Genomic DNA, 26,205 nt, shown 5'->3' on the forward strand with positions numbered 1-26,205 from the left:
AAACGGACATGTAAACATCGTGAAAGCTTTCATCGACTATGGAGTTGATTTCCACCAGCCTGGTATCAAACAAGGATGGTATGGAAAAGGGATGCCATTACCAGCTGCTATAATAGGGGGGGCATGAGGCAGTTGTTAGACTCTTGATTGATCACGGAGCTAGCTTAAAATCGGGGACACACCGAACATTCCCTGTAGAGCCTTTGTCGATTGCAACGAAAATGCGCAATGGATCTCTCGTCAAGCTACTTCTTGACCACGGATGTGATCCGCACACATTTGATGCCGAAACTGACAAAGACTTCCCGACCTCCGCATGGACGAATGCTGCAACATCGAATTTGGAAATCCTTGAGTTGTTCATAGCGAGGGGTATAGAGCCCAAATTTAATGGCCCCGATTCGGATAATTGGTACCTGATGGAAGCGCTAAAGAGGGATCAAATCGAACTCGTCAAATTTCTGTATGATCACGGCCCTAGGCTCAAAACGTGCCCTGAGGATCACTGGCTTTTTGATTCGCCTCAATATTTGTATGTTTACTTGGTGGAAGTCAGTTATGCACTCACGAGACATCCTCAAGAGCTTGCGTTTCTGCTCGGGGCCCTTGACCTAGGTTCTATCATCAGCGAGTATAGCTCAAGGCAGGCCTTGATGGATGTTGCGACAGAGTTGGGGAATAAAGACATGATGGAACTCATTCTGGATGCAGACTGGGCCTCAAAATATTCCAAGAATGAGTTAAGAAACTGTCTCTTTTCTGCTACTACACATGGCCAAACAGGAATGGTAAAGATGTTACTCGATTATGGCGCACTCCCAGGACCTGAGGAAACTGGAAGATTCATTTTTACGGCAATCAGGGCAGAATCCTATGAGATATTGAAACTGATGCTTGATCTAGAAGCAAATTCTGGTTCAGATTGTGGCTATTTCTTGGAAATTGCCCTTGGGTCATTTATCAATGGTTCGTCAACGTCGAAAAAAGCTCTCATACCGATCATCCGGCTTTTAGTGGAGAATTTTGAGCCTGGTACCGTGATTCCTACGGGAAAATCTTTCAATATGGACGTGGCTCAGTCTCTAGGTGAAAGTGCAGAGGTCTTGGAAATTCTGCTGAAGCCTGTCCTAGGCGGCAGCCTTTTGCTGGAGGACCCATTTCACGAGACTATCTTTGTAGTAGCAATTCGGTCATGTGAAATTGGCATCCTGGAGCAATGTCTCAAGGCAGGATTTGATCCCAACTCGGACGTTAAATCCGAATTCCTCGCATCATCGTCCAGTATTCCACTAATTCTTGCCGCAACGGCAACAGATTTGCAGGGCGGAATGAACTGGCTGTTGATCTTCTTTTGAAATACGGAGCGAGGATCGAGCGGCAGGACTTTCCCAAAGAACTATCCCAGTTTTATATTATCTATGAAAATAGGACGCAATTTTCTTTTACTGCCGAACATCTGGCAAAGGCTACCCAACTTCTGCTAGAGAAAGGTGCCAATCCATTCACTACTTGCTCAAAAAACGGAGAATTGATTCCCATGAAAGAGACAATGCATGGGCCAGCAATCGTCGTCAAGGTCTTTCTAGAGCACTTTTTAAAGTGTAACAGACCCTTGTCTGAGATAAAATCTTTGGTCGAAGAAGCCACTGGAGATACTCCTGATAATGACCCTGGGATTGCTCACAGTGACCGTGGGAAAAGGGCCGACTTCTTATGGCGCTGGTACTGGCAAAAAGTCTACCCCTGTCCTCCGAAGTGAGATTTTAGCTTAGCTTTGCCAGAATCAAATTGCTTGCTCTACCCAGGTCTTTATACTTAACATAATTCCCCTGCAAGGTGGGGATTTTTACTATTCTAGGCGCTACCGCTTTAATGAGGGCGCTCAGAATTAGACTCACTGAGCAGCTAAGAGCAGATCACGTAATGTATCAATAAGGCTCTGAGCATCAAATAATTATTATAGCAGAGATCTGCTAGATGTAGCTATTTGACATGAAAGAACCATGTGTGCTAAAACCTACTATGGAAGACAAAGGAATGGGACTTCCAACAAGTCTACATACATATCCCCCAGTTTCTCCTGCCTCTCCTCCCTTCTGCTAGTACCGAGTAATCTGTAGAACTCACTCCCGTTCACCTGCCGTGCTTTTTCCACTCGTATTCTTCGCCTCGTTGTTACGTTCGTATTCGAAGGTCTCAGATGTGAAATGGGCGAGGAGGTGAGCCGCGCGATGCCTATTTCCGAAGGGCCAATAAATACGTATTTCAGTTTTTTTATGGGCGCAGAAATACCAACACACCTTGCTAATAGAGTTTCATACCCTGAGCGACGTGCACAGGCGAATGACCGTCGATATTGTAGCATTGGCCTGAGTGGAAGTAATCTCCATTATAAGAGTACGTGTCATAGATAAATGACTGCGAAGTGCACCCGGGCTCGCTGTAGAACGCAATTCTCTGTCCGTTACTCTTTCCGAATCCATCTTCCCTGTAAGACTGAAATTGCTGGACTGAGCCATCGCAGGCTGCACCGCCATCGACGACGACATCCTGCACGTTGCCAGTGCAGTCACGACCGCTGTAGGTCAAGACCTTGACTGCAAGGCTGCTTTGAATGCAGACAGCGGTGACGACGGCAAGGAGCTTGGAATAATGCATTTTCAGAGATGTTGAAAGGAGCAAGAACGTTCTTCTTGAATGTAAGATCAAAAGGAAGATTTTAATGATATTGGGAACTGTTTGGTCTTGGTGGATGGAGAAAAACTCTTGACTGAGATATGAACGTTGTTTTATATCTACAGTCATGGCACCGCTTCTAAAGGTCGATCATTGGGGCGTATTCTGCCTATAGAGCGTATGCAACGTCTAGATGTTGATTATCAGCTGGAGAGCGTATTCAAAATCTAGATGTCGATCATCGGAGCGTATCAGCCTCAAGGGCGTAGTAAGCCTTAAGAGCGTATTCAACCTCGATGCCGATCATCAGAGCGTATCTTCAGAGAAATGTCCGGTTTTAGGGATCTGTTTGACCTTCGGAGCATACCTGCTCTCCGCAGTGTTTTCGGAGTTAGAGTGTGTTCGGTGGTGATTAATTTAGGTAAAGTTAGCGCAGCGCGAATGTGGGAGTCATCCTAGATTGCGGAGCGTCCCGTTTCCAGATTGGGCCCCCAGCTCGATAAGCCATATGGACTTCTGACCCAAGTACATAAGTGTCGCCATTAGACTGCGGAATACCCGCCCGCAAATTGAGGGTACGGGCCTGGCCTGCAAAAACCCGCAGTATTTTGAGGGTACCCGTATACCCTCAAATAATGAACATTGTAAATATGCCAAGATTCAGTGGACTTTAGTGGCTTGGCAATATTGTGCACTTTATACAGTTTCTTTTGGTAATTTTTGGTATTTAATTTGTATAATACTAGTACTATCATGAATATTCCTGCCGAGTGGCTTGCTAGACCCGAACCGCGGTGTTCGATTTGGATCCCTGGATGAGAATCAATAGGTCACTTCCAACCAACAAGCTCCATTCTGGAGATCGAAGTACTATATAGCGGCACATAGTGTAGTATTTATTGTAGATGACGCACTTCTGAGTACATGACTACAAATAATTTTGTCGATTCAACGAAGGTTGCATTGCTCTTTCTTCAACATCCCTCACCACCACCTGATTAATCAACGATGACGGACTTCACTACTCTCCCTGAAAGGGTCCTGCATATGATATTATCATATCTCGACGGTTACTACCGTTGTGTCGATCTTTGTGCGCTTTCTCAGGTCAATCGTCGCTTTTATGCGATCGCCAGTAAGGAACTTGACCACCATCTACGTCGTATCCTTCGCACGGTAAGTCGGGAGTGGCCATTTGAGGATGGCCCGGATAGAATCGAGCTTACAGCTCTTGCGTGGGCTGCAGAGAATGGGAAAGAAGATTCCGTGAGAAGGTTGCTTAAAGCAAAAATGCCAGTCCATCTCGACAAATTTCACGATCGCCCAATTGATACTGCTATCGAAGATGGACACGCAAACATCATGAAAGCTTTCATCGACTATGGAGAGGATAACGGCATCATAGCAGATCATAAAAGGATCCAAAGTTTATTAACGGATGCCATATACCTTGGGCATGAGTCTGTTGTTAGACTGTTGATCGATAATGGACCTAGGTTAGACCCAGAAGCTTTCTCAGGGAGTCAGCCATTGTCTCTTGCAACAGAAAAAGGTCATGTGTCCGTGGTGAAACTACTCCTTGACAATGGGTGTGATCCACTCACACCTAACGGCATTTCTTGGGATCGTCGTCCGAGCTCCGCATGGACGGTAGCTGTAAGTTCGAACTTGGAAATTCTCCAGATGTTCATCGCGAACTTGAATGGCGTAGAGGCCATTTTTCCAGGTCCTCTGTCTGGTGTTTCTGATGGTGAGGAGGTTGATGAGGAAGTTGCACCAGCTGCGTGGCCCTTGGGAGCAGCACTAGCGCATGATAAAATTGAACTTGTCAAATTTCTCTATGATCACAGCCCTGAGTTCAAAGTGCCATCTCCTTCATGCTCTGGATCTGTTCATTGTTACATGAAACCCGGCAATTATTATTTTGATGTTAGTCGCGCCATCGGAGAATACCCTCAAGCGCTTGACTTTCTGCTTGAGAGTCTTGATCTAGACGCTGCTATCGATGGGAAGGACCTGCTGCCAATTGAATCATTGATGAAAGGTGCGGCAAATGGAGGGAATGAATGTACGATGAAACTTATGCTGGGTACAGACTGGACCTCAAAATAACTGAATGCTGGTCCAGAAGGCTGGCAATGCCTTCTAGAAAGCTGCCTCCATATTGCCGTTGAACATGGCCATATCAATATTGTGAATATGTTACTCGATTATGGAGTAAAGCCAGGAGTCAACCCTCTTGAGGAGGCAATCAGCAAAGGCTATATCGATATGTTGAAGTTGATGTTCGATCGAGTAACAGATCCGGCCCCAGATGAAGATGTTGATCTTTTGAGCTTCGCCGTCTCTGAGATTTTCCCGTATTTTGAAAGCATATCCACCCCTGGAAACATGTCCATCATTCGACTTCTAGCGGAGCGTGATAAGCCTGAACCTGATTTGGAGATGAAGCCAGAGCCATGGTTTATTTATGGTGAATGTCCCCACTCTAAGACATACATATGGAGAATCACTTTTTGTTAAGAACCCACGGCCAGGCTGCCCTCTGGCATTCACATGGCTTGATGGTCTTGTCTTCTTTCCTCAAGGGCTCCCAACCTTCTCGCAAATCCCGTTCCTGCCACGCTAGCACTTTCACCAATCTCTATCACACAACGGTTAGATTACTCTGACGTCTAGTATTGACTAGTCATGGCAGATCTAGCTAATCTCCCGACGGAGCTAGTGCCAATAGTTCTAGCCAATCTCAACGGCTATCATCGATCCACCGATCTCTGTGCGCTCTCTCAGACGAATCGCCGCTTTTATGCTATTGTCACCGAAGAACTGAGCCGCCACCTGCGTGATGTCTTTCCGCCAAACATAGATGACTTCGAGTACACCGTCCTACGAAAATGCGCCCAACATGGCAAAGAAGAATGTGTCAAGAAGCTGCTCCGCGCAGGGATTCGAGAGCTAATAAGCCCCGCTGACTTCTTTCAAATTCACCCAATCAACATGGCGGCCAGAATGGGCCATGCCAACCTCGTCAAAAATGTTTTCCACCATTGAGTGGACCCCAGCTCCCCAAGTGTCCCCAAAGAGTGGACCTGTCACTGTAGTCCGTTGGCAGATGCCCTCCGAAGCGGACGTGAGGCAGTTGTTAAAGTTCTCGTTGACCATGGAGTTGGTTTAACTGGCATACGCCAGTAGTTGAATGAAGATCCGTTGGCTTTAGCTACACGATACGGTATGTATCTCTCTTCAAGCTATCCTCCTTGATCTTGGCTGTGATCTATGCCATTCGAACGTTGATATTCCGAACGCTGATAATCCGAACGACCTAACGACCCCGACGTGGATGATTGCGGCTAGCATGAATCTCGAGATTCTCCAGGCGTTCATTTCAAAGGGCTTTGAGCACTCATTTCATGGAAACTCGTATAATTGGTGCATGGCGAGAGCACTCACGTTCAATAAGATCGAACTGGTTGAGTTCCTTCATGACAACAGCCCCAAAATCAAAGTGCCACGCTCCGGCAAAGACTGAGGTTTCGACCAGAATGATTACCACAGTGACTATCATTTCGAGGTGAGCAGCGCAATCGGCCGACATCCTGCAAAGCTAGCCTTTCTTCTCGAGACCCTGGACCTGGACGCAATTTTTGAGGGGAAGTATCTGAAGCCCATCGTTTTCCTAATGCCGGGTGCGGCTCACGGAGGAAACGAGAAGATGATGCAACTCATGCTGAATGTGGACTGGGCTTCGAAGCAGCCAAAGATAGACTCAGCATAATGGCAAGATCACCTGATGAGCTGTCTTTTTACTGCCTCTGAAGCTCGCCCAACCCGCATTTTAATGATGATTTTTGATCATGGTGTCAGCGCAGACGCTCGGGGAAATGACCATTCCATGGGGTACTGGTAAGCCGGTCTAGCCAATCTTAAGCTCAGGGCCCAGATTGTCTGAGATCAAACTATTGATCTAAGAAGCTTCTTCCTCTTCCTGGGGAGATATTTTCTATGAACCCCAAGGTTCGAAAAAAGGGGCCAGCCCCAATTGTATGTCTGAGTAGTAGAGTAGTAGTATAGATGGTGACAACTTGAATTGGAATATTAACAACTCGGATGAATCAAGATTGAGCCGTAATAGAATAACCATAGCTCTGGCACCCACAGATTAATGATGATACATATTGCCAGTGCTATTATGCGGGGTAACTAGCTTTTTAGACGAACAGCTCTCCCGCTGGGATGTAAACCTTACCTCAAGCTAGCAGCTGCCGATACCATTAGACATCAGAGTGCTGCCATATTGATGGCTTCTTCATGGGATATCCCAGGCTGTGTGAGAGCACGAAGTCCATCGTATCGCACACGATAAGGTATCTGGAATGTTTTTAGGACTTGGATGTTTCACGCAGGGTCACCGAGTTATGCTGGAAATATACTAGCGCGGTCGGATGGGACTGGATAAAACCTGCCCAACCACGGAGCTAGTCACGCTAGTGCCGAAAGTGGTGGGGAGGGTTCGGTTGGAAGAGGGATTCAATTTTTGGCATTCCCATGTGTCTCAAACTCTGGGGTTGCCACTGTCGCACTTCTTTTGCCGGTTTTACTTGGGTATGCGATTGGGATGACAGCTGCAAGGGGGTGAGCAGTGCCGGGGTGATGGGAATTCGGGATTGGAATGTATGTACCCCGTAGAAATAAACAAGGGAAGAGTGTTGAGACAGGACCGGCTTATCAGCACTATCGGTACTGCAGACCTAGCAATAACAAGTTGAACAAAAGTACGTTGAAGTGGATCTGCTCGGGTGCTAGGATGCAGTGACTATGGCTCCCGCGGTTCGCTCTGTACGCTATTCGGCAGGGTCTCGCGAGACCCAAACATGTACGGGAGTCACGGCAAGGACCGGCAGTATTGGACGCGGCGAGGGAGAGGATGTCGATCAAAATAAGAAGCTGTAGGGGAGGTGGAAGAGTAAACAATCAATCCGGGGGGAAGAGTAAAGATACTGAGATCATGTGGTATGGTATGCCCAGCTCCTTCCTCCTTCCTCCCCGTTACCCTAGTCACCCCAGTCACCCCAGTCACCCTGCGTACTGACTACAGTACTAGCTTGGCGGCACTGGCACTTTCCCTTAGGGTGGTATTTGGGCCCTTGGTTCCCTTGTTTTCTTGTTTTTTTCTCTTCTTCTCTTCTCTTCACCTCTCTCTCTCTCTCTTAACCTTTCCACATCTCACTTCCCGGATTCCTTTCCCAAACATCCCCATACACATTAATCAATCATGCGCTCCTCCATTGTCCTCGTCTCTGCCTTCGCGGCCGCCGCTCTTGGCCAAAACTCCACGTCTTACACCTTCCCCGCAGGGTTCAACATTGGCCTGGTCAAGCCCGATGAGCTGAGTGAGTCAATCGCCTTCCCCAATTTGCGTGAGCTGCGCTAACAATTTCTCTCCTAGACTCGTGGTGCACCGGTCAGCGCAATGTCTGTCCCGAGATCTGCCAGAGCGGAACCAAGCAAAACACTTGCGACCCGGTATGCGATATCTCTTTCCGAGCATTGATCACGGATCATTCATGACTGACCGTTTTGCAGAAAACCCTTGTGTTCGACTGTGTGTGCTCTGACGGATCGACTCCCGATGTCACTCCATACATCCAAACCGTCCCCTTCTACGTCTGCCAAGGAAATTTCGCGCAGTGCATTGAGGCTCACCCCAACGATGCCGATGGCCAGAAGGCCTGCAAGGAGGCTGCTCACTGCGGTAGCAAGAACGCCAGTGCAATCAGTACCACCACTACCGCTTCCTCTTCCGCTACCACCACTCTCGCCATGACCACTTCTACCGACTCGGACTCCAGCGCGACCTCGTCCTCTGTGGCTGCGGCCGCCACCACCAGCAATGCGGCCATTGCCATGGGCGAGGGCTCTTACTCGACCGGTGTCTTGGCCGGTGCCATGTTCTTGGCTATCCGCATGTTCCTGTGAGGAAGAGCATTCATCTGTCCTGGTGTCTTTCGGTTCTGGTCCGAGACCTTATTTTGGGAGTCATCCGCGTTCAATTGTCCTATTCTCTTATTTCAGCGCGTTCACGACTTCGGCATTGTTTTGGTTGCCTCTTTTTTTGAATGTCAGATTCCCCGTTCTTCTCGGCTGTGGATGCCCTTCTATCCGCTTTTTATGCCCGTCCATGCTTGTCTTAGCTTAGCGTTATCATAATGGACCTCGGTGCCTAGTAATAATTTCAACTGTGCTTTGAGATGTTGAACCTATTATCTCTCGGTAAATCTTACCTCTCTTATCGCCTAAGTTTATCAGCTTAGGTACCCTAGGTACAGACCGCATAGACAGTGTGGCTCCCCAGTAGCTGAGCCAATGGCAATCTGCTTGAACCTCAGGAAACTATTCATGAAATTCCAATCCAACCAATTTATATTAAGCGTAAAAGTAAACCTAGTGTTCGTCAGTGCAGTGTAGCTGTGTTGTGGCAACGAGTATACTCAGAGTATAGTATGTGTGTATGCATATTGGTGTTCTGCGGCAGCGGTGTTCCCTTCGCCAAGACTTTTTTGGCACACACTGAAATTTCTCAACTTATCGATTAGACTCCACCATCAAAGAACACTCTCTCCCTCCTCTCCCCCCCCCCCCCTCCTCCTCCCACCACATACACATCATGCCCGCTCCGACTACTACCCTCCTCATTGAGGGTTCGTTCTCCGAGCTCGCTGAGGAGTTCGCCAACTACATCGATTCCCTCCGCAAAGAGGGCAGCCTCCAGTCCGAGATCGCCCCGCTCCTCCAGCCGATCCGCGAGCAGGAACAATCCGAAGGCGAGCCCGACCAGAAGCAGTACGATGAGGTCCTCAAGAAGATTGTCGGCGCTGCGACCGCTCTGAACGGTGCCCCCGAGAAGGGTGAGTGGGAAACCCCCGGGCAATTGTGGTGTGGCCAGACCAGGAAAAAAGACCATCCGTCGAATATCGTCAGGCCGCGCTATTGCAAAATTCTGGGAACATGAAGAAATAAAGAAAAAGGAAATGCTGACATGTCTGGAATTACACAGAGATCACTCCCTCCTACAACTTGCTCGTTCACCTTGTGCACCAGTCTTCTGACCCTGACATGTTCCTCCCTCGCATCTGCACCTATCTCGCTAAGCCCATCACCACTTCTCCCCAATTCGGCCCTACTCTGGCCATCAACATCCTCACCACCATCTTCAACACCCTCTCCGCAAACGACTCCAGCCGCTACCACGTCCTCCTGGCCATCGTTGCCATCATCCGCCAATCTGGATCCGGATACGCCTTTGAGGCCCTGAAGCCCCAGCTGCTCAACCAGCTGCCCACATGGTTGTCCGCCTGGGAGCTGGACGCCGAGGAGGCGCAGAAGTTGCACCTGGCCGTTGCTGATGCTGCCACCGCCGCCGGTGATGACGACCTCGCCCAGACGCACGTTGTCGAGGCTCTGCAGACCATCCCCGCTGCCGAGTCCACCAAGCCTGCCGCTCGCGACCTGGGTGTGCGCGCTCTCGCCTCTGCCCTGCGTCGCCCCACCGTCTTCGACTTCACCCCTCTGACTTCCTCCGACACCGTCCAGGGCCTCCGCTCCAGCGACAGCACTCTCTTCGAGCTGCTTGAGATTTTCACCTCCGACACCCTCGACGCTTACGAGGAGTTCATCGGTGCCAACCCACTCGCCTCGATCTCTGGCGGTGTCCTCGCCGATGCCTCCGACGCCCTGCAGACTAAGATGCGTCTGCTCACCCTGACCTCTCTGGCCTCCTCCACCCCTTCGCGTTCGCTCCCCTACGCTACCATCGCCTCCGCTCTCCGTGTCCCCGCCTCCGACGTCGAGATGTGGGTCATCGATACCATTCGCGCTGGTCTGGTCGAGGGTAAGCTTTCGCAGCTGCGCTCCGAGTTCCTCGTTCACCGCGCTACTTACCGTGTCTTCGGTGAGAAGCAGTGGTCTGAGGTACAGGGTCGTCTGATGGTCTGGCGCCGCTCTCTCGAGGGTGTCCTCACTGTGATCCGCTCCGAGCGTGAGCGTTTCGTCCGTGAGGGTATCCAGGCTGCTGCTGACCAGGAGGCCGCCACTGCTGCCGGTAGAACCGGTGACAAGGCCCGAGGCCTCGTTGACCGGCGGCGCAACCCCCAGCAGGCTTCTCAACCCCGTGAGGTTGAGGGCACTGCTGAGTAAAGAAAGAATACAAATAAAACTTCTGGGTTGCTTTATTACTTTTTTTTGCGGCAAATCCTGCATTTGGATTAGGTGTTCTATGAGCTGGAGTGTTGAAGTGAAGTGGACCAAAAAAAGACATTTTGCAAAAAATTCTTCCAGTTGATAATAGATGGCAGAGAAGAGGAGAGAGAATCTCTTCTTTTTGGAAAACCCCCCTCCCACCCCTACCACCCCCGTCTCTCTCTCTGTCTTCTTCTTCTCCTCCTCGTGCATTTATTATTTTCTTATTTTTTCCTTATTTTGTCTCTTTTGTCGAGGCCAGTTGGAGGGAATGTATCTACTGGCCGCCCGTTGATATTGGGATCCCCACGAGTCATGTCATGTCTGTTTTTTACTTGAATGTTTTATGTTTTCCCGGTGGGACAACTTTGTTTTATTTCCTGACCTCTTATGATCAAGAATAACAATATTTCTAGACTTCATTAATACCGCGTAGTCACAGCCACTTGAATTCCGAGTATTCGACAGAATGAATGCCCCTCATCTCAGGGGGCCGATCAAGACAAATTTGGCCAAAAACCCCTAATTACAGCAAAAAAAGACAACTCTATTGATCTAGATGAAGAGAAACCCTTTCTTTATACACAAACAAACAAACACCCATCTCCCAACCCCAACAAGCCCAATTTAACGAGGGTGCAAACCCCGCTCCTCAATCCCAGCCTTAACACTCTCATAAACCTCATCCACAGACCCAGTAGCCTTAACAGTAACAACCTTATTCTCCTTTCGGAACGCCTCAACAACAGGCATACTAGTCTCAACGAACGTGCGGAATCGCTTCCGAATAGAAGCAGCATTGTCATCATCCCTCCCACTCGTCTCGCCCCGCTTCAACAATCTCGACTCCATAACATCCTCGGGACAATCAAGGAAAAGCACCAATTCCGACGGACAAACACTCGCTTCAAAGAACTCCGCCTGATCAAGTTTACGCGGGAATCCGTCGATCAGGAATCGAGCCTTGCTGCCAGCGGGAGGCGGGTTGGAAGCCAAAGACTCGGCCATGGCGTCGGAGAGCAAGTTCACGGTTACTTCCATGGGGACGATTTTGCCTTCGGTGATGTATTCTTTTATCATTGCGCCTCGGGAGGATCCTTCGCGGACTTGCTCGGCGCGGAGGAGGTCGCCTGCGGATAGGTGGACGAAGGAGTAGTTCTGGACTAGGTTTGCGGATTGGGTGCCCTTTCCGCTGCCGGGGCCGCCGAGGAAGAAGACGACTGTTACTTCGTCGGTGGAGAAGCGGGGGGTTATGTTGGTAGGTGCCATTGTGGTGGTTTTGGCGGAATTGGAGGGTTTGGTAGGGTGTTGTGGAGGGAGGCCGGGGTGGAGGGTGGAGGGTGGAGGGGAGAGGAAAGTGTGGTGCGGTGTGGATTGGAGGGGTTGCGGCGTGGGCGCGGGATCAACGCAGGAGGCTTAGCCTAGTTTGACGGGCGCGATTGGCTCACACCGGTGCGGGACTTGACGAGTAAAATATAGGAGCCGGAGCCTAGGAGGAAAATGGCGATGATTGGGATGACGGGGAAATTTGAGCGGCTTTGTTGGGGTGCGGAGGAGGATGGGCGAGGTGTTGATGATCCTGGCTTGTTGGTGGAATTGAAGCGGTGGGGCTGTGCGTTGGAGGCGAGCTGTGGTTTGGAGAGGAGAGATCGGGAGGTGAATCGGCCAAGGGCAATTGAGCGGGTGGAAGAGAAGAGAGACATTGAGATGGAGCTGATTGCAGTGACTCGGATTTGGAGGGTTGGAGAGGTGAAGAAAAAGGAGACTGCCGGAACGGGTTAGCTTAGCTGGATGTGGTATACTACCTACACTCCGGAGTAGGCAGAGATGGATTGTGGATGATATACAGAGTATTCGAGCCAATTATACAACTTTTAATGGTATATTATTTCAAGTTGACTTGGCTAACCTCTGGTCTTCCAAGGTTCTGCATGGATTCATGGAAGTACTATTAGCTACATATATATCAAGATATAGCCGAGATGTGTTGCACTCCAAGGCTCCAATCTGGACTCGGATGAGTGCGATTTTTTGGTTCCAACCTTGGAATCGAATATATAAGATCAAATGGTCTTCGTCTACTTTGAGAAATTACCCTTGTGTTCAATACAGACACCTTTTCCAGGTGTCGTGGCTCAGACCGCGACGCAAGAGACTGTCAAGGAGGGCAGGTAAGAGCCGGCCAATCAGCACTGGGGATGACAGTCCGCCCCAGCAGATAGGTTTGAAGCAAGCTGTGCCCTAGGCATCTACATACTAGCTGAGCCATAATAAGGCATCTAATTCAGGTCAGAGTCAGCAGCGTCAACCCAGCCATACAGCTTTCAAAATAACGCTGACAGGCAACATAGCCTAATTTACGCGGATAAGACTCAGCCAACCAGCGACTGAATTGACCGTCAACCCCGGCATACAAGTTTCAAATTATCTCGTCGCCTCATGGCCTCACTCTCAGGGCTGAGCCATGATCAGCACGAGCGCACTAAGAGCAGATAAATGTGGCGTCGACGCTGCACAGCACTCCCTAGCTAACCCAAGTCCATGCTGATAAATTTGCGCTGGAGGACGACAAGATTCTCGGCGATGAATAGAAACAAATCGGTATATAATCAAGGATATGGTATGAGAGAAAGTTGCCACTGTTTCTATACACAAAAGTTTAGTAGGAGAGTGGATATTCTAATCATTTGCTTGTATGCAGTATCAATATCCATATCAAAATGATTTCTATTCCAAGGTGTTCATATAGAGATGCAAAGAAATGCAAAGAAATGCAAAATTAAAACAGACGTCATAAGACATCAACACATAAAAAAGATAGTACAAAGAAAATAACCGCTCTGCTTGTGATACCACAAGCTCAATCCAATCCCACCTAAGCCTGCGACTTATTAAGGATAATTTCCGCCAACGCGATCAGAGACCCACTAGACAAGAGCTCCAAAACCTGGACATTGGCATTGGCCTCACGAGCAATCCAGTTGCGAATCTCAATCGCAACAAGCGAGTCCAGACCCAGCGAGGAAACAGTGATAGAAGGATCCATATCCTCCAACGAAATAACAAGGACCTGCGCCAACTTAGCAGCCAGAGCCTCGTAACAAATCTGCAACGCCTCCTCCTTGGACGGCGCATTGGCAAGCTGAGTGTTCAGTGGGACGGAGGGTCCATTTCCAGCACCACTGCCACTACCGTGTCTCGCCTTGGCCTCTTCGTACAGAATGCTGAACTTGGCGTCCTGCGCCCAGAAGTGGTCCAGCGTGCTGCCGAGCTCGAGACCTGTAATGCAGTGGCCGCCGCAGGATCGCGTAAGATCTCCTGTGATAGCGGCCGCGAAAAGGGCCAGCACTTCGGCTTCGTCCATTCCGTCTGTGCCAATGTTCTTGAGAACCTCCTGCTGGCGCTTGCTGTCGACTTCGGCTAGGTAGCCCACATCTCGAACGGCGGTGAGATCGATGGATGTACCAGGCAGGCCTTGCGAGCGGCGGTACTCCATGAATGCATCTAGGAAGACGTTTGCTGCGGCGTACGCGGCTTGGCCTCTGTTACCGATTGTACCGGACACAGAGGAGAGGGCCACGAAGAAGTCCAGCGGTGAGTCGGAGAGGATGTCGTGGAGATTCCAGGCACCTTCGACCTTGCTCTCGGCGACTGCGTTGAAGTCTTCCAGAGTCATCTTTTCGAAGAGGATATCCTGGGTGAAAGTGTTAGTATTGGACATTTTTATAGAGGTTGCGCGTGTTGGAAAGGCTTCTTACCCGAAGAACCATAGCACCGTGAACAACACCGCGTACTGGAGGAAGATCTTTCATATCTTCCTTGACAAGCTTCTCGACTGAGGCCCGGCTGCTCACATCACATGCCTTGACGGTAATTTGTGTGCCGTCAACGGCCAGCTCATCCATCAGCTCTTGCACCTTGTCATTGACAGATGCGCTTCGTGATACAAGCACGATGTTTCTGGCGCCCTTTGAAGACATCCACTTGGTCATACTTCGGCCAAGACCGCCAGTACCACCAATGAGGATATAAGAAGCATCGGCCTTCAGAACATGACCAGTCTTCGATGTAACAGCCTAAAAAGAAGAAAAGGTCAGTTGACTGCCATCATGCTGATTCATCGTGGAATTGACTTACCTTGACCTGATCCTCAGGGTGAGGAACAACCACAATCTTACCCATGGCCTTACCAGTCTGCAATGTGCGGAAAGCAGTCTCGAGTTCCGAGATGTGGTACGCAGTAACAGGCGAAATAGGCTTCACAGCACCCTTACCCATAAGCTGAGTGACATTGTCAAGAAGACGTCTCATCAGCTTAGGCTTACGGGCCGCAACCTTGGTAAGATCAACCGAGGCAAACGAGACATTGTATTCAAACGGCAACATGTCGAGACGAGTATTCTTCGTGATATCGGCTTTACCAATCTCAACAAAGCGACCAAATGGTGCCAGGCACTCCCAGGTCTCACGGAGAAGATCACCCGCCAGCGAGTTGACCACCACATCGACACCTTCGCCGTTAGTGGCTCTCTTGATACCGCGGGCAAAGGAAGTATCACGGCTGTAGAGGATGTGATCTTCCGGAATATCGTACTGCGTCATGAGGAACTGCTTCTTTTCCACGCTGCCGACAGTAACGAAGATCTCGGCTCCGATCATCTGTGCCAGCATGATGGCCGACTGTCCAACACCACCAGCACCAGCGTGGATGAGAACCCGCTCATCTTCTTGCAATCTGCCCAGATCGAAGAGCGCGTAGTACGCAGTGGTGAACACAACTGGTACGGTCGCGGCAACTTCGAAAGTCATGTTGTCTGGGATGGGAGCTGCGCTCGTAGCTGGGCAACGGGCGTAGGTCGAGTATGCACCCAGTGGCAGAGCCATGACCCGTTGGCCAACCTGAAGGCTTGTCACGTTCTTGCCGATGGATGTGACGATACCACTGCACTCGATGCCGATGTAAGGTTGGGCCAATTGACCCATAGTGACGACGATATCCTTGAAGTTGAGACCGGTGGCCTTGACCTCGATCTCAATGTCGTCGTCAGGAAGTTCGGGAACAATATCCTCAGTGAAGTAAAGAGTATCCAGAGCACCGAGGTTACCGATTTGGAGCTTGAATCGACGACCGGGTTGTTGGAATGGCTGGGAAGCGATAGTCATCTCGTGAGTCTCGTTGTGAACGAAGGCGTTGGTAGCAGAGTCATGCATGGCGCGGGGAACCAGGAGCTCAGAGTTATTGGCCTTGAACTCGAAGTCATCGACGGGCTTGGCTCCGTTCGTCGGCCAGAGAGCATCAATGGCGGCCAGGATGGGAGTTGTGGGCTTCTCCAGATTCTCGGTCTCGAGTCCGAGGGTGGCAACCTTGGCCAGAGTCTCAGAGCGAATACTGCGGATTAAACCAACAATCATCTGAGCATCTGGGTTATCCAGACGGTAGACCCAGAGAAGGTGGGAAGCATTCAATAGTGCCTTCTGGATCTTCTCGAAAACGTCCGCGGTCAAGTCACGCAGAGTCTTGTTTCCGGTCTGAAGGACGACGACATGCTTCTCAGTAGCATCAATATCTTCCAGTGAGGTTGATATCGGGTGCCACTTGGACTTGTCCTTGAAAATGGCCTCCTTCAACTTGTCGACATTACCATCTGGCTTTCCAAACTGGGTGATCAAAAGATCGGTTTGATGCAGAATGCCGTTTCCATTGATGGTGACTGCGTCATCAGGGGTGAGAGGAGTAAGAGGGCCATTTGAGATGCCGTTTGGCATGAGATGGCCATTCATTGCTCCATTAGCGGTCACGGCGTGGCCGTTAGCCTCGACTGGGCTCTCCAAGCTAGCCAGGGTCTGCCATTCAAACTTGTAGCACAGATCACGAGTTTGGCTATTGCCCAGCGAGCCGCCGTCCTTAAGAGGAGTCATGACCAAGCCCTCCATGTTGATCAAGAGCTCATTGGAGTGGATAGGAGTCACCCAAAGATCAAACTTGGTGGGCTCAGGGGATGGCTGACTGGGACCTCCAATACACCAAGCCTTGGTATAATCTCCAGGAGTGGAGGGGATCTCACTGCTGATGGTCAAGCTCTTGATCAGAGTAGGCATGTAGAGAGTATCAAGCTCCATGCGACCCTTTCCAAGAATGGGCCAGACAAGGTGCAGCAAAGCGTCGAGGAAAGTCGGGTGGATTGTCAGAGGAGCCTCGTAATTCTTAGGCATTCCGCTCTTGGTGTCCCTAACGTACAAGTCTGCACAGGAGTGGCGAGGGTCGGAGAAGCAGTTCTCCAGTCCTTGGAATGGAGCACCATAGCCTGCGCCGACATCTGCGAGAACTTGGTACAAGTTCTGAATGTCGATCTTGTACGTGGCCGACTCCTTGACCTTGTCGATTTGGGAGCAGAAGAACTTCTCTTCGGATTCGGCGACATTGGAGACGGAGGTCTGCTGCTTCTTGTTGGTGCGGACTCGGACTAGACCAGAGCAGTGCTCAGTCCAGCCGCGCTTTTCAGACCACGAAAAGATGCGGAATTGATCCCAGATATCCGAGTGGCCGCGAGTACCCTCGGCAAATGGTTGAAGAGTGATGGAAGTCTCGGCATAGGAATCATCCGTCAGGACAAGCGCAGATCCAACAGAAACCTCTCGGAACTCGAACTGGGAAAATGGAATCTCCTTCTGCGCGGCGCGTCGGCGTGCAGCTTCAATAGCCATAGCCAGCTTTAAGTCTGTTAGTATTTTTTTCTAAAAAAAGATCGAATGATGAAAGGAAGACTTACATAACCAGCCATTGGGTAGACAATCATGCCCTGCATTTTGTGGTCGCGAAGCCAGGGAATATCATCCAAGCGAACGATATTGCGCCATGTTGGCTCCAGGTCATTCGAGTACATAGCCTGCGCACCAAGAACATCGTTTCGGACACCATCTCGCTTGGCATGCTTGTCTGCGATACGGGATTCGTGCCAGTAACGTGTAGAATGCTGCCACGGGTACCGAGGAAGATCTCTCAGGAACGATCTGTTATTAGCATTGCTGCAAGGGAAGTTGAGATCAGTGATTTTGAGAGATGCTCCGCGTACATAAGCTGCGCCAGCGGCATCCATGACGGACTCGCTAGGGTCGGCATTACGGATCACAGTCGGGGCGTAGCCAATCTTGGACGCCGCGGAACCCAAGCTCTTCTGGATATCAAGGATAGGACCTTTCAGAGCAGAATGGGGACCAACCTCAATGAGAAGGTGAGGACGGGTCTCTTCATTATCACACATCTTGCTCAGGGCATCAGAGAACAAGACGGAGGATGTCAGGTTCTGAATCCAGTAGGCGGGGCCCAATTCAGACGGCTGGGCGATCTGACCAGTCACGGAAGAGAAGAAGGTCGCGGTAGAAGTAGTTGCTGGCTGAATGGACTCGATGGCGGCCAGATAGGCTTCGGCGACATTCTTCATGTGGTCTGAATGGTATGCCACATCGATCTTGAGGCGTCGGTTGAATAATGCCTGCTCTTGCAGGATGGGCTCCAGCTCGTCGATAGCAGAAACGTCTCCAGAAACGGTGACACTGGAAGGACTGTTCACGCAGGCAATAGTAGCGTAGCTTCCAAGAGTCTTCAGCATCGGCTTGACAGCCTCAGAGCCAGCGCCAATGGCAATCATGGTCCCCTTCAGCAGAGGGAATGTCTTCTTGAGGAGCTGGGTCATTTGACCACGGCGGTATGAAAGGGCCATTGCAGCCTCGAGGTCATAGATACCAGCAGCGTACGCAGCACCGATCTCACCAGAGCTGTGTCCGACAACCGAAGAAGGAAGAATGCCCCAAGACCGAAGCAGATCAGTCAACGCAACCTGGAGTGCTGTGCAAGCCGGTTGGCTCAAATGAGGGGAGTTGATCTGAGACTCCGAAGCATCCTTCTCAAGCTCCTCTAGAAGAGAGAATTCCGCACCAAGTTTGCGCAGGCATTCGTCGGCTCGCACAATGGCAGACTTGAACACTGGGTAGTCGGTCATAAGTGGGATACCCATCTGGGCCCATTGAGCTCCTTGTCCAGTGAAGACGAATGCTATGGTAGGCGCGCTCAGCACTCGAGCTGGGTTGACCTTCAACTGAGCCAAGCGAATACCAAGCTCATCAAGCGATGTCGCCGACACGGCAACGCGGTATGAAAGCTGCGACAGTTTGCTTCCGAGAGTGTAGGCAAAGTTCCCGAAAAGAGAGTTCTCAAACACCTCCGGTCTTTGTTCGAAATAAACGCCGAAATCATGAATTCTAGTCTTGAGCGAGTCTTTATCGTTTGCTGAAATGAGGAATAGGCGACGCTTGGGGTCTCCATCAACCTCGGCGTCGTCCGCCGCTTGTGTTGGCGCAGGAGGCTTCTGCATCACGACGTGGGCATTGGCACCTCCAAAGCCATAATTCGAGACACTGATATATTTCTTGCCTCGAGGCCAGGGTCGCGTGGAATTCACGACCTTCATGTTCCATTCATTGAGAGGGATATTAGGGTTCGGTTTCTTGAAGTCGGCATTCGGAAGCAACAATCCATTATCCAAGATCATAGCTGCTTTAATGATTGATGCAATACCGCTTGCACCTTCCAGATGGCCAATATTGGACTTGACGGATCCAATATAGAGGGGGTTTCTGGCTGTCCGGTTTTGGCCCAGTGCTGCGTGAACCGCAGCGGCTTCAATGGGATCTCCGGCCTTGGTACCAGTGCCGTGCATTTCGGCAAAACCACACTCGTCGGGGTTCAAGTTGGCCTCAGCGTAAACACGACGGATCAGGTTCTCCTGTGCCTTTTCATTCGGCAATGTGATACCCTTTGTCCTTCCATCTTGGTTGACGCCCGTATGAGCAATTACAGCCCGAATGGGATCCTTGTCGCGGATTGCGGCCGAGAGGGGCTTGAGAAGAACGACACCAGCACCCTCACCACGCGCGAAACCGGATTTGGCTCTCTCTTCGAATGCGTATGTTTTTCCTTCGTCGTTGAACAATCTATAATTGGGAAAGAAAAAAAAGGGTTAGTGATTGCGCCGGAAGATTGAATGTGGGGGAAAAGAAGCTTGAGCGGGAGTACTAACTGTGACATGGACATGGAAACAAAATAATCAGGGAGAATGTTCAATCTGCAACCTCCGACAAGGGCCTCTTTCGATTCACCACTGCGCAAGCTCTGTACAGCATAGTGGAGAGCCACGAGCGAGGAGGAACAGGCCGTGTCGATGGTCAAACTCGGACCCGACAAATCGAAGAAATAGGAGATTCTGTTTGATTGGAGGGATGTCGCATTGCCGGTGGCCTGGTATATTGGTGCAGTTTCAATATCGCGCAAGTTGCGCAGCTCGTAATCGGCGAAGTTGCCACCGACGAACACACCAACATTACGACCGGCAAGGGATTCTTTGGGAATGCCAGCACTCTCCAAAGCTTCGTACGAGGTTTCTAAAAGCAATCGCTGCTGGGGGTCCATGGAAATGGCCTCCTGAACGGTGACATTGAAGAAGGGGGCGTCAAATCGGGAGACATCCTCGTCGAGAAAGTACCCGCCGATGGGGTTTGTGGTTCCCGACTTGGATGGATTAGGATGATGGTATGCACCGGAGTCGAAACGGTCTTTAGGGATGGGACACCATCCACTGCGACCGCGTGTGCAAAGCTCCCATAAGTCGCCGGGGGAGGAGACCTGACCGGAGAGACGACAGGCGTAACCGATGATCGCAATGGGCTCGTGAGTCTCATTCACCCCATTCACACCGTCGGGCTGTGACCCGTTCTCGGCACTATTCATGGTATATGAGATTCTCCTTTTTGGTGAAAAGAGAAGGAGATAGAGAGGGGAGGAGGAGAGGAGGAGGGGGGTGGAGGAGGGGTTTAAAAGAAGGAAAGTATAGAATTGGTGGAAGTGGATTCGCCAGAATTGACGGGACTCACGATTAAATAAAATAAACCAAAGACTTTTGTCCAGATGGACACTGACAGGAGCGATCCAGAGCTTCTCCAAAAAAATTTCAATGGAAACGATCTGCGCCCTCTTTTTTGCGCCGAGGCGATAAACGTATTGGGTGCGTAACTTCGGACTGCTGTACAAGCCCCTTGGGGTTAGACACAAATTCAGGTACGTTTCGACCCACGGCGCCCCATCGGCCATGCAACCCACAATCCACGCGAGCTTGAGGCACGGAGCTACTTGGATCGCCGATCACATGTTTCGGAGGGAATTGGCTGATTTATGAGCAGCCAGGGAGGACTATCTTTCTTCTCTTTCCTCCTCTATCAGCTGTGCAACATTCCATTCATTCTCTCATCCGGTCTAGAACTAGAACAACCATGAAGTTTCTCTGCTTGCACGGTGCCATTGGCAATGTCGAAGTGAGTCTTTCAACTTGGACTTGAACTGATTACGGGGGAAAGATGCTAACTATTCCCAAAGAACATCAGTATCCAGCTTGGTATGCAGCAAGAGAAAGCCCAATTGATAGTATAGAGAGGAGGACCGTTATAACTGACCATGGATACTATATAGCTCCCCTTCAGAAGGACCTGGGACAAGATCAGTCTGCGTCCTTCCACTACATCAACGCCCCCGTCAAGATCACACCACCAGCAGGTATGAGGCTTTTGCGCTCTCTTGTATCCAGCACCAAGCTCACCAATATACAGGATTCGAGGAGTACTTTGGTATCGGTCCTCACTATCGCTGGGCAGATGATGGCGGTGCCGCCGAAGATTCTTTGATCAGTCGCGTTCGCCAAATCCCCGTGGGACAAAATCCAGAGGATGTGATGCGCGACCTGGTGGGCGATCGCCAAGTTATCTGGCTCAACTACAAGAATGTCATGGACTATCTCTACCAAACCCTGGAGGAGCACCCAGACATTGGAGGTATTATCGGCTACAGCGAGGGTGCCTCTATGGCCGCTACTTTCATCTTGGATGAGCAACGGCGATTCGAGGAGGAAGGCCGTGAGCGCCGCATTAAGTGCGCCATGTTCTTTACTGGTTGGCCACCCATGTCGCCGGAAAGGGGGGTTCTCCTGGCGGACGAGGTCGAAGATCTGGTTGACGTCCCCACCCTCCATATTGTTGGCGCGAACGGTATGTACTCCCAACTATTGGCTCCCGGTCCCCTTACTTTTTTTTTTTTTTTTGGCTCGGCAATACTGATTGCTAGGTAGATCCCTTCCGCCATGGTGCATATGCACTCTACAATGTTTGCGACCCGGATACAGCCACCTTCTTCGATACGGGGAAGGGCCACACTATCCCCCGCTCAGGGTTGGTGATTAACGAATTGGCCAATGCGGTTCGTGATCTTGTTGAGAAGACTCAAGAAGAGGAGTGAAAATGAGATTCCTCATTCTGGGCTGTTATTATGTCGATCGGCGAATCCCCTTGCGCTGTGCTATTATATAAGTTTGTATCATTTGTGATTGGTTTATGTGATCTGTGATCACCAGGGGTATACATAGGCGTACGGAATCTTTATTACAGGGGAATTACATAGTTGTCATTATCGTTTACAGTATCATTGATCACATTTATTATTTATTAATTTGCTTCTTCCTACTCCGTACAGAACCTTGGAATATGATGGTTCAATCGCAAGATGCTGTCATACAGCAGGCGAATGGCGTACGTAGCCTCTAGCCTCAGCTGGTTTGTACGACATGCTCATTCAAGTTTTGCTTTCATTTTTAAGACCTCCTTGATACTCTCTGTACGCAGTACCTGCGACACTCGGCAACACACCTAGGGTCGAAATGTTTCATCCTCCCCTATTTTCATTTTCCCGTTTTCCCACACTTCACATGTGGTCGATGATCGCGATCGACCAGAAGGCTCGATAAGCTGAGGACTGCCCCACAAGCATTGGCACCAAACCCTGTTTCCTAGTGGGAGCCACTCATCTTCAGGCCGGTGGAGCTTGTCGATCCCAATCTCCAGATCTAGCTCGGCCTGTCACACACCACGGCTAATATCATCATCAGCCATTTCTCGATAGTATCAGGCATACCCCTGGAGAATACCACCACATATGACCAGTCAGTGCACTGGCGTTTCCGTCCATGGTCATATTAAGGTGAAATGACACAAGCTGACTAGCGATCAGAAAGGAAACAGCCTCAACCCGAACCAGAGTTGGAGCCAGATTCAAAGGAACCACCAGAAGGTAAAACTAGAACCAGACCAAAGTCAGACACGGCAAACCCCCGACAATCATCCCACATCCTCCACTCGTCCGCGCCCCCGACCCAATCAATTGGGCCCGTCATGCGATTCCAGAACCTCGTGTTGGCTTTCGGTGTCCTGGTCCACTCCCAGTCCACGCCACCAGAACAGTGCGCCACTGGAGTGCACGCCATCCTTATCCGAGGCCAGGGACCAGGCGATCACTTGAATGTAATGGTGACTATCCAGAATCTGGTGTTGCAGCTTATTCCCGGCTCGACTAGCATCGCTTTGCCCTATAAACACGGCGCAGACGATCACCGTATCGCTGCTGGCAACGGGGCATATCTGATGCAGGAATATATCCGAGAATACATCGCCGACTGCCCAAATTCGAAGATCTTCTTGCATGGATACTCATTGGTAAGTCCTCATTCCATGGTCGGACACATCCCGTTTCAGATCTGCTTTTCTATTCATTCCTTCTCGAACCGTGTTCTCCTGCTAGAAGGTTTATGCGGCTACTATCGCTTCCCCCGTGCGCTAGCAAACAAATCCCCGAAGAACGGCCATGCAACCAATGTATCCCGGCTGGATTCCTCTCCTCGGTGGCGATATGAAATCCAGCTGAAACATGAAATCTTCACAGGGAGGAATTGTCCTGATGGACGGTCTATGTGGAACCAGTTCGTCTTGGCTCTTCCCCGTGCCAGCCTTGGAGCCAAAGTATAACAAAAGTGGTAAGCTCCATCGTATCAAATCCGCTCTAGCCAAATTTCGTCCGGTCTGGCGGGAGAACCCTAAATATGCCTGGAACGCTAGTAATTGCCGCTGTTTGCTACGGCGAGGAGACATTTCTCCCGCAACAGCCCTGGAACATCGGGACCTGCACCAATGGGACGGGGGTAAGCGATCTATTTCGTTCGAGTCCGAGTCACTTCTACAGCTATTGTTTGCCCTTCGGGCATATTACACTCGCGGATATCCCGAATGGAATCCCGATGCTAAACTCAATAGTTGTACCCACGCATTCACCCCGAGTGGTGCGAGCCTTACAAGGCCTCGCTGCGAAGCTACTGCGACGTGGGCGACGTGGAGTGTTGTCTTGGTACTTCACCCGGCGACAACCTCGCACATTTCTTGTATATTGTCAAATACAATATGGATGTCATACGCTTCATTCAGCGCCGACTGAATGAAACGTGTTTTCAATAATTATTTTCTTTTTTTTTTCCGCGCCTTACCGAATATTATTTCATATTCTGTACCTTTCACATTTTTGAATTTCCATTTCTCCCGCTCCCATATTTTCCAATTTTGAATATTTTATTACCATTATTATTACCACTATTATTCGTATTATTCTCCTTTTTCTACACGCCCCTCCCTATTCAACATCTCCACGGCTCTCCCTCAACACTTGACAGATCTTGCCAATGCGGAATGTGGATATCTCACGTTCGATCCAATTTGCAAGGTGACGCAATTCAGAAAACCCCTATGGGGATGATCTCAGCCACGTTGCCACTCCTCCTGACAATTTGCACCAGTCAGAGAGCGGCTAGTATAGGGTTTAGCTTAGCTCACCCCAAGTGGAGCTCAGACCCTGGTCTCAAAGTTTAGCTGAACTGCTTACTCGTATGGAGCGCGGGAAAGTGGAGTATAATGATAGGCTTATATTCGCCCGAGGCGCAACACTAATTTTTCGCACGGCAAGGGAGCCCATTCCCGTCGGCTTTGATTCGCGATGCGCTTGCCCTGAGCGCCAATCTTCTCTATCTTCTAGTAAGATTGGCGGCAATCAATAGGGGCATTTCTCGGCATTTCTCGGGGTGACTACTACGGCCCCGTCAATTTATCCAATCGATACTCCCCATTGTGTAGGTACGGAGTACTCCGTGTGGAGTGCCCTCCCAGAATTTTTATTCCCGATTGCCTCTGCGATCGAAAATCAAGTGGGGAGGAGTCTCGTAATATTGGATTTTCATTTAACTTGGTTTTCACCTTCCTTGTATCGTAAGGTCGATACCTTTGAAGGAAAGTCAATCACGAAACTAGTGACTGAAAATTTATTTTCCAGGGAGAGGATCTTCTTTGGGTTCGGTCAAGTTTTGGGCACTATTGATTGTTAGAGGTTGCCACAAGGTACGGAGGACATGTAGTTTAGACTGGGTATCAGAGTATCAAAGACTTGGTCGGGCGCAAGACTGAAAATTGGGCTCAACCCCGTTAAATCAGATTAATAGACCCGGGGTTTGACAGCTACAGTTGCCCTGGTTTTACCCAGCCTTGAATTTGAGACCATCTTATAGCCGTGGGTAAAACCCCGGAACGCGTAGCCTAATGAGGATTGACTCCAAGCTTAGCACGGTGAAGAGCCTCAACTGCCGAAACTTAGACTCCTCTTTGAAACCTCAATTCTCAAGCGCCTCAAATTCAAACCTACAATTCCCAAATTCGCTGAAAATTCTCCCTCTGGTTCTTGAATTTCAGTTTCTTCATATTATCAGGAACTGGTTTCGCTCTAATTCAAGGCTCCGCTCCCCGGCACCTGAAACAAATCCGACACAATCGTCCAAGATAGTCACTCTGCCTCAAAAAATGAGTCTTTAGATGCATGCAAAAATGCATGCAAATTGTTTCCCGGCGGACTTTCCGAGGATTTCCCTTCCAGAAAAGACCCTCCTCCCCGCAAACCCATCCTCTAACCAGGGTTGCCTCTTGCATATCCCAAAACATGGACCCATTGACAACGGTTGATCTACCTCGGCAACAACGCTCGTCATATTAAACCTTAAAAACGGTCGCTTCATGTCGGATCTTCTCTGTTCGCAGGGCCTGGTGGTGGCACCGGTCGGGCTCTTGCAATTGTGGAACGAGCACTGTGCCCTGTCAAAGCGTGCCTTTGAGAAGATCGCTGGCGCCCCTGCAGGAACAGAAAACGACCGAGAAACAAACAGGTGGCGTTCTTTTTAGTGGAAACAACTGTAGCTCTGAATAATTCGACCTATTATTTGCGGTAGTTAAATGTAAATGAACAGATTACAAGCATCCGGAGCCCTCGGCTCCCTCAAACGACCGTTCATAGGGTGCGTTCTCCATAGCAGAGTTCCACACCCTCCATCCTCC

General features: G+C 50.0%; 11 protein-coding genes across 11 annotated transcripts; 6 read left to right on the forward strand and 5 right to left on the reverse strand.

Annotated features, from left to right (window-relative positions):
* Nucleotides 1–221: 221 nt before the first annotated feature.
* On the forward strand, nt 222–1,355 carry N7481_009002 (ankyrin; the record flags this gene model as incomplete). Its single annotated transcript, XM_057268221.1, has 1 exon — nt 222–1,355. The coding sequence occupies one exon, from the start codon at nt 222–224 to the stop codon at nt 1,353–1,355; it is 1,134 nt and encodes a 377-aa protein (XP_057118898.1).
* Nucleotides 1,356–2,304: 949 nt separating this feature from the next.
* Nucleotides 2,305–2,658, reverse strand: N7481_009003 (uncharacterized protein; the record flags this gene model as incomplete). Its single annotated transcript, XM_057268222.1, has 1 exon — nt 2,305–2,658. The coding sequence occupies one exon, from the start codon at nt 2,656–2,658 to the stop codon at nt 2,305–2,307; it is 354 nt and encodes a 117-aa protein (XP_057118899.1).
* A 1,026-nt stretch (nt 2,659–3,684) lies between these two features.
* Nucleotides 3,685–5,727, forward strand: N7481_009004 (ankyrin; the record flags this gene model as incomplete). The annotated part of the gene is made up of 3 exons (XM_057268223.1): nt 3,685–4,765; nt 4,826–5,149; nt 5,366–5,727. The coding sequence occupies 3 exons, from the start codon at nt 3,685–3,687 to the stop codon at nt 5,725–5,727; spliced, it is 1,767 nt and encodes a 588-aa protein (XP_057118900.1).
* Nucleotides 5,728–7,948: 2,221 nt separating this feature from the next.
* Nucleotides 7,949–8,652, forward strand: N7481_009005 (uncharacterized protein; the record flags this gene model as incomplete). Its single annotated transcript, XM_057268224.1, has 3 exons — nt 7,949–8,066; nt 8,123–8,199; nt 8,260–8,652. The coding sequence occupies 3 exons, from the start codon at nt 7,949–7,951 to the stop codon at nt 8,650–8,652; spliced, it is 588 nt and encodes a 195-aa protein (XP_057118901.1).
* Nucleotides 8,653–9,340: 688 nt separating this feature from the next.
* Nucleotides 9,341–10,869, forward strand: N7481_009006 (PCI domain protein; the record flags this gene model as incomplete). The annotated part of the gene is made up of 2 exons (XM_057268225.1): nt 9,341–9,581; nt 9,731–10,869. The coding sequence occupies 2 exons, from the start codon at nt 9,341–9,343 to the stop codon at nt 10,867–10,869; spliced, it is 1,380 nt and encodes a 459-aa protein (XP_057118902.1).
* A 669-nt stretch (nt 10,870–11,538) lies between these two features.
* ura6 (uridylate kinase ura6) lies at nt 11,539–12,180 on the reverse strand (the record flags this gene model as incomplete). The annotated part of the gene is made up of 1 exon (XM_057268226.1): nt 11,539–12,180. The coding sequence occupies one exon, from the start codon at nt 12,178–12,180 to the stop codon at nt 11,539–11,541; it is 642 nt and encodes a 213-aa protein (XP_057118903.1).
* Nucleotides 12,181–12,332: 152 nt separating this feature from the next.
* N7481_009008 (uncharacterized protein) lies at nt 12,333–12,614 on the reverse strand (the record flags this gene model as incomplete). Its single annotated transcript, XM_057268227.1, has 1 exon — nt 12,333–12,614. One exon carries the CDS (start codon nt 12,612–12,614, stop codon nt 12,333–12,335), a length of 282 nt encoding a protein of 93 aa, XP_057118904.1.
* A 1,172-nt stretch (nt 12,615–13,786) lies between these two features.
* N7481_009009 (type I iterative polyketide synthase) lies at nt 13,787–17,616 on the reverse strand (the record flags this gene model as incomplete). The annotated part of the gene is made up of 3 exons (XM_057268228.1): nt 13,787–14,605; nt 14,670–14,987; nt 15,049–17,616. The coding sequence occupies 3 exons, from the start codon at nt 17,614–17,616 to the stop codon at nt 13,787–13,789; spliced, it is 3,705 nt and encodes a 1,234-aa protein (XP_057118905.1).
* A 17-nt stretch (nt 17,617–17,633) lies between these two features.
* N7481_009010 (type I polyketide synthase) lies at nt 17,634–20,695 on the reverse strand (the record flags this gene model as incomplete). The annotated part of the gene is made up of 2 exons (XM_057268229.1): nt 17,634–19,902; nt 19,989–20,695. The coding sequence occupies 2 exons, from the start codon at nt 20,693–20,695 to the stop codon at nt 17,634–17,636; spliced, it is 2,976 nt and encodes a 991-aa protein (XP_057118906.1).
* A 539-nt stretch (nt 20,696–21,234) lies between these two features.
* Nucleotides 21,235–22,249, forward strand: N7481_009011 (DUF341 family oxidoreductase; the record flags this gene model as incomplete). The annotated part of the gene is made up of 5 exons (XM_057268230.1): nt 21,235–21,276; nt 21,338–21,356; nt 21,431–21,514; nt 21,568–22,002; nt 22,083–22,249. 5 exons carry the CDS (start codon nt 21,235–21,237, stop codon nt 22,247–22,249), a joined length of 747 nt encoding a protein of 248 aa, XP_057118907.1.
* Nucleotides 22,250–23,178: 929 nt separating this feature from the next.
* Nucleotides 23,179–23,808, forward strand: N7481_009012 (uncharacterized protein; the record flags this gene model as incomplete). Its single annotated transcript, XM_057268231.1, has 1 exon — nt 23,179–23,808. The coding sequence occupies one exon, from the start codon at nt 23,179–23,181 to the stop codon at nt 23,806–23,808; it is 630 nt and encodes a 209-aa protein (XP_057118908.1).
* Between the last annotated feature and the right edge of the window lie 2,397 nt (nt 23,809–26,205).

Source organism: Penicillium waksmanii (genome assembly GCF_028829765.1).
Source record: "Penicillium waksmanii strain IBT 27052 chromosome Unknown utg000008l:1.0-5622682.0:1.0-5626561.0, whole genome shotgun sequence".
In the NCBI taxonomy this organism is placed as follows: domain Eukaryota; kingdom Fungi; phylum Ascomycota; class Eurotiomycetes; order Eurotiales; family Aspergillaceae; genus Penicillium; species Penicillium waksmanii.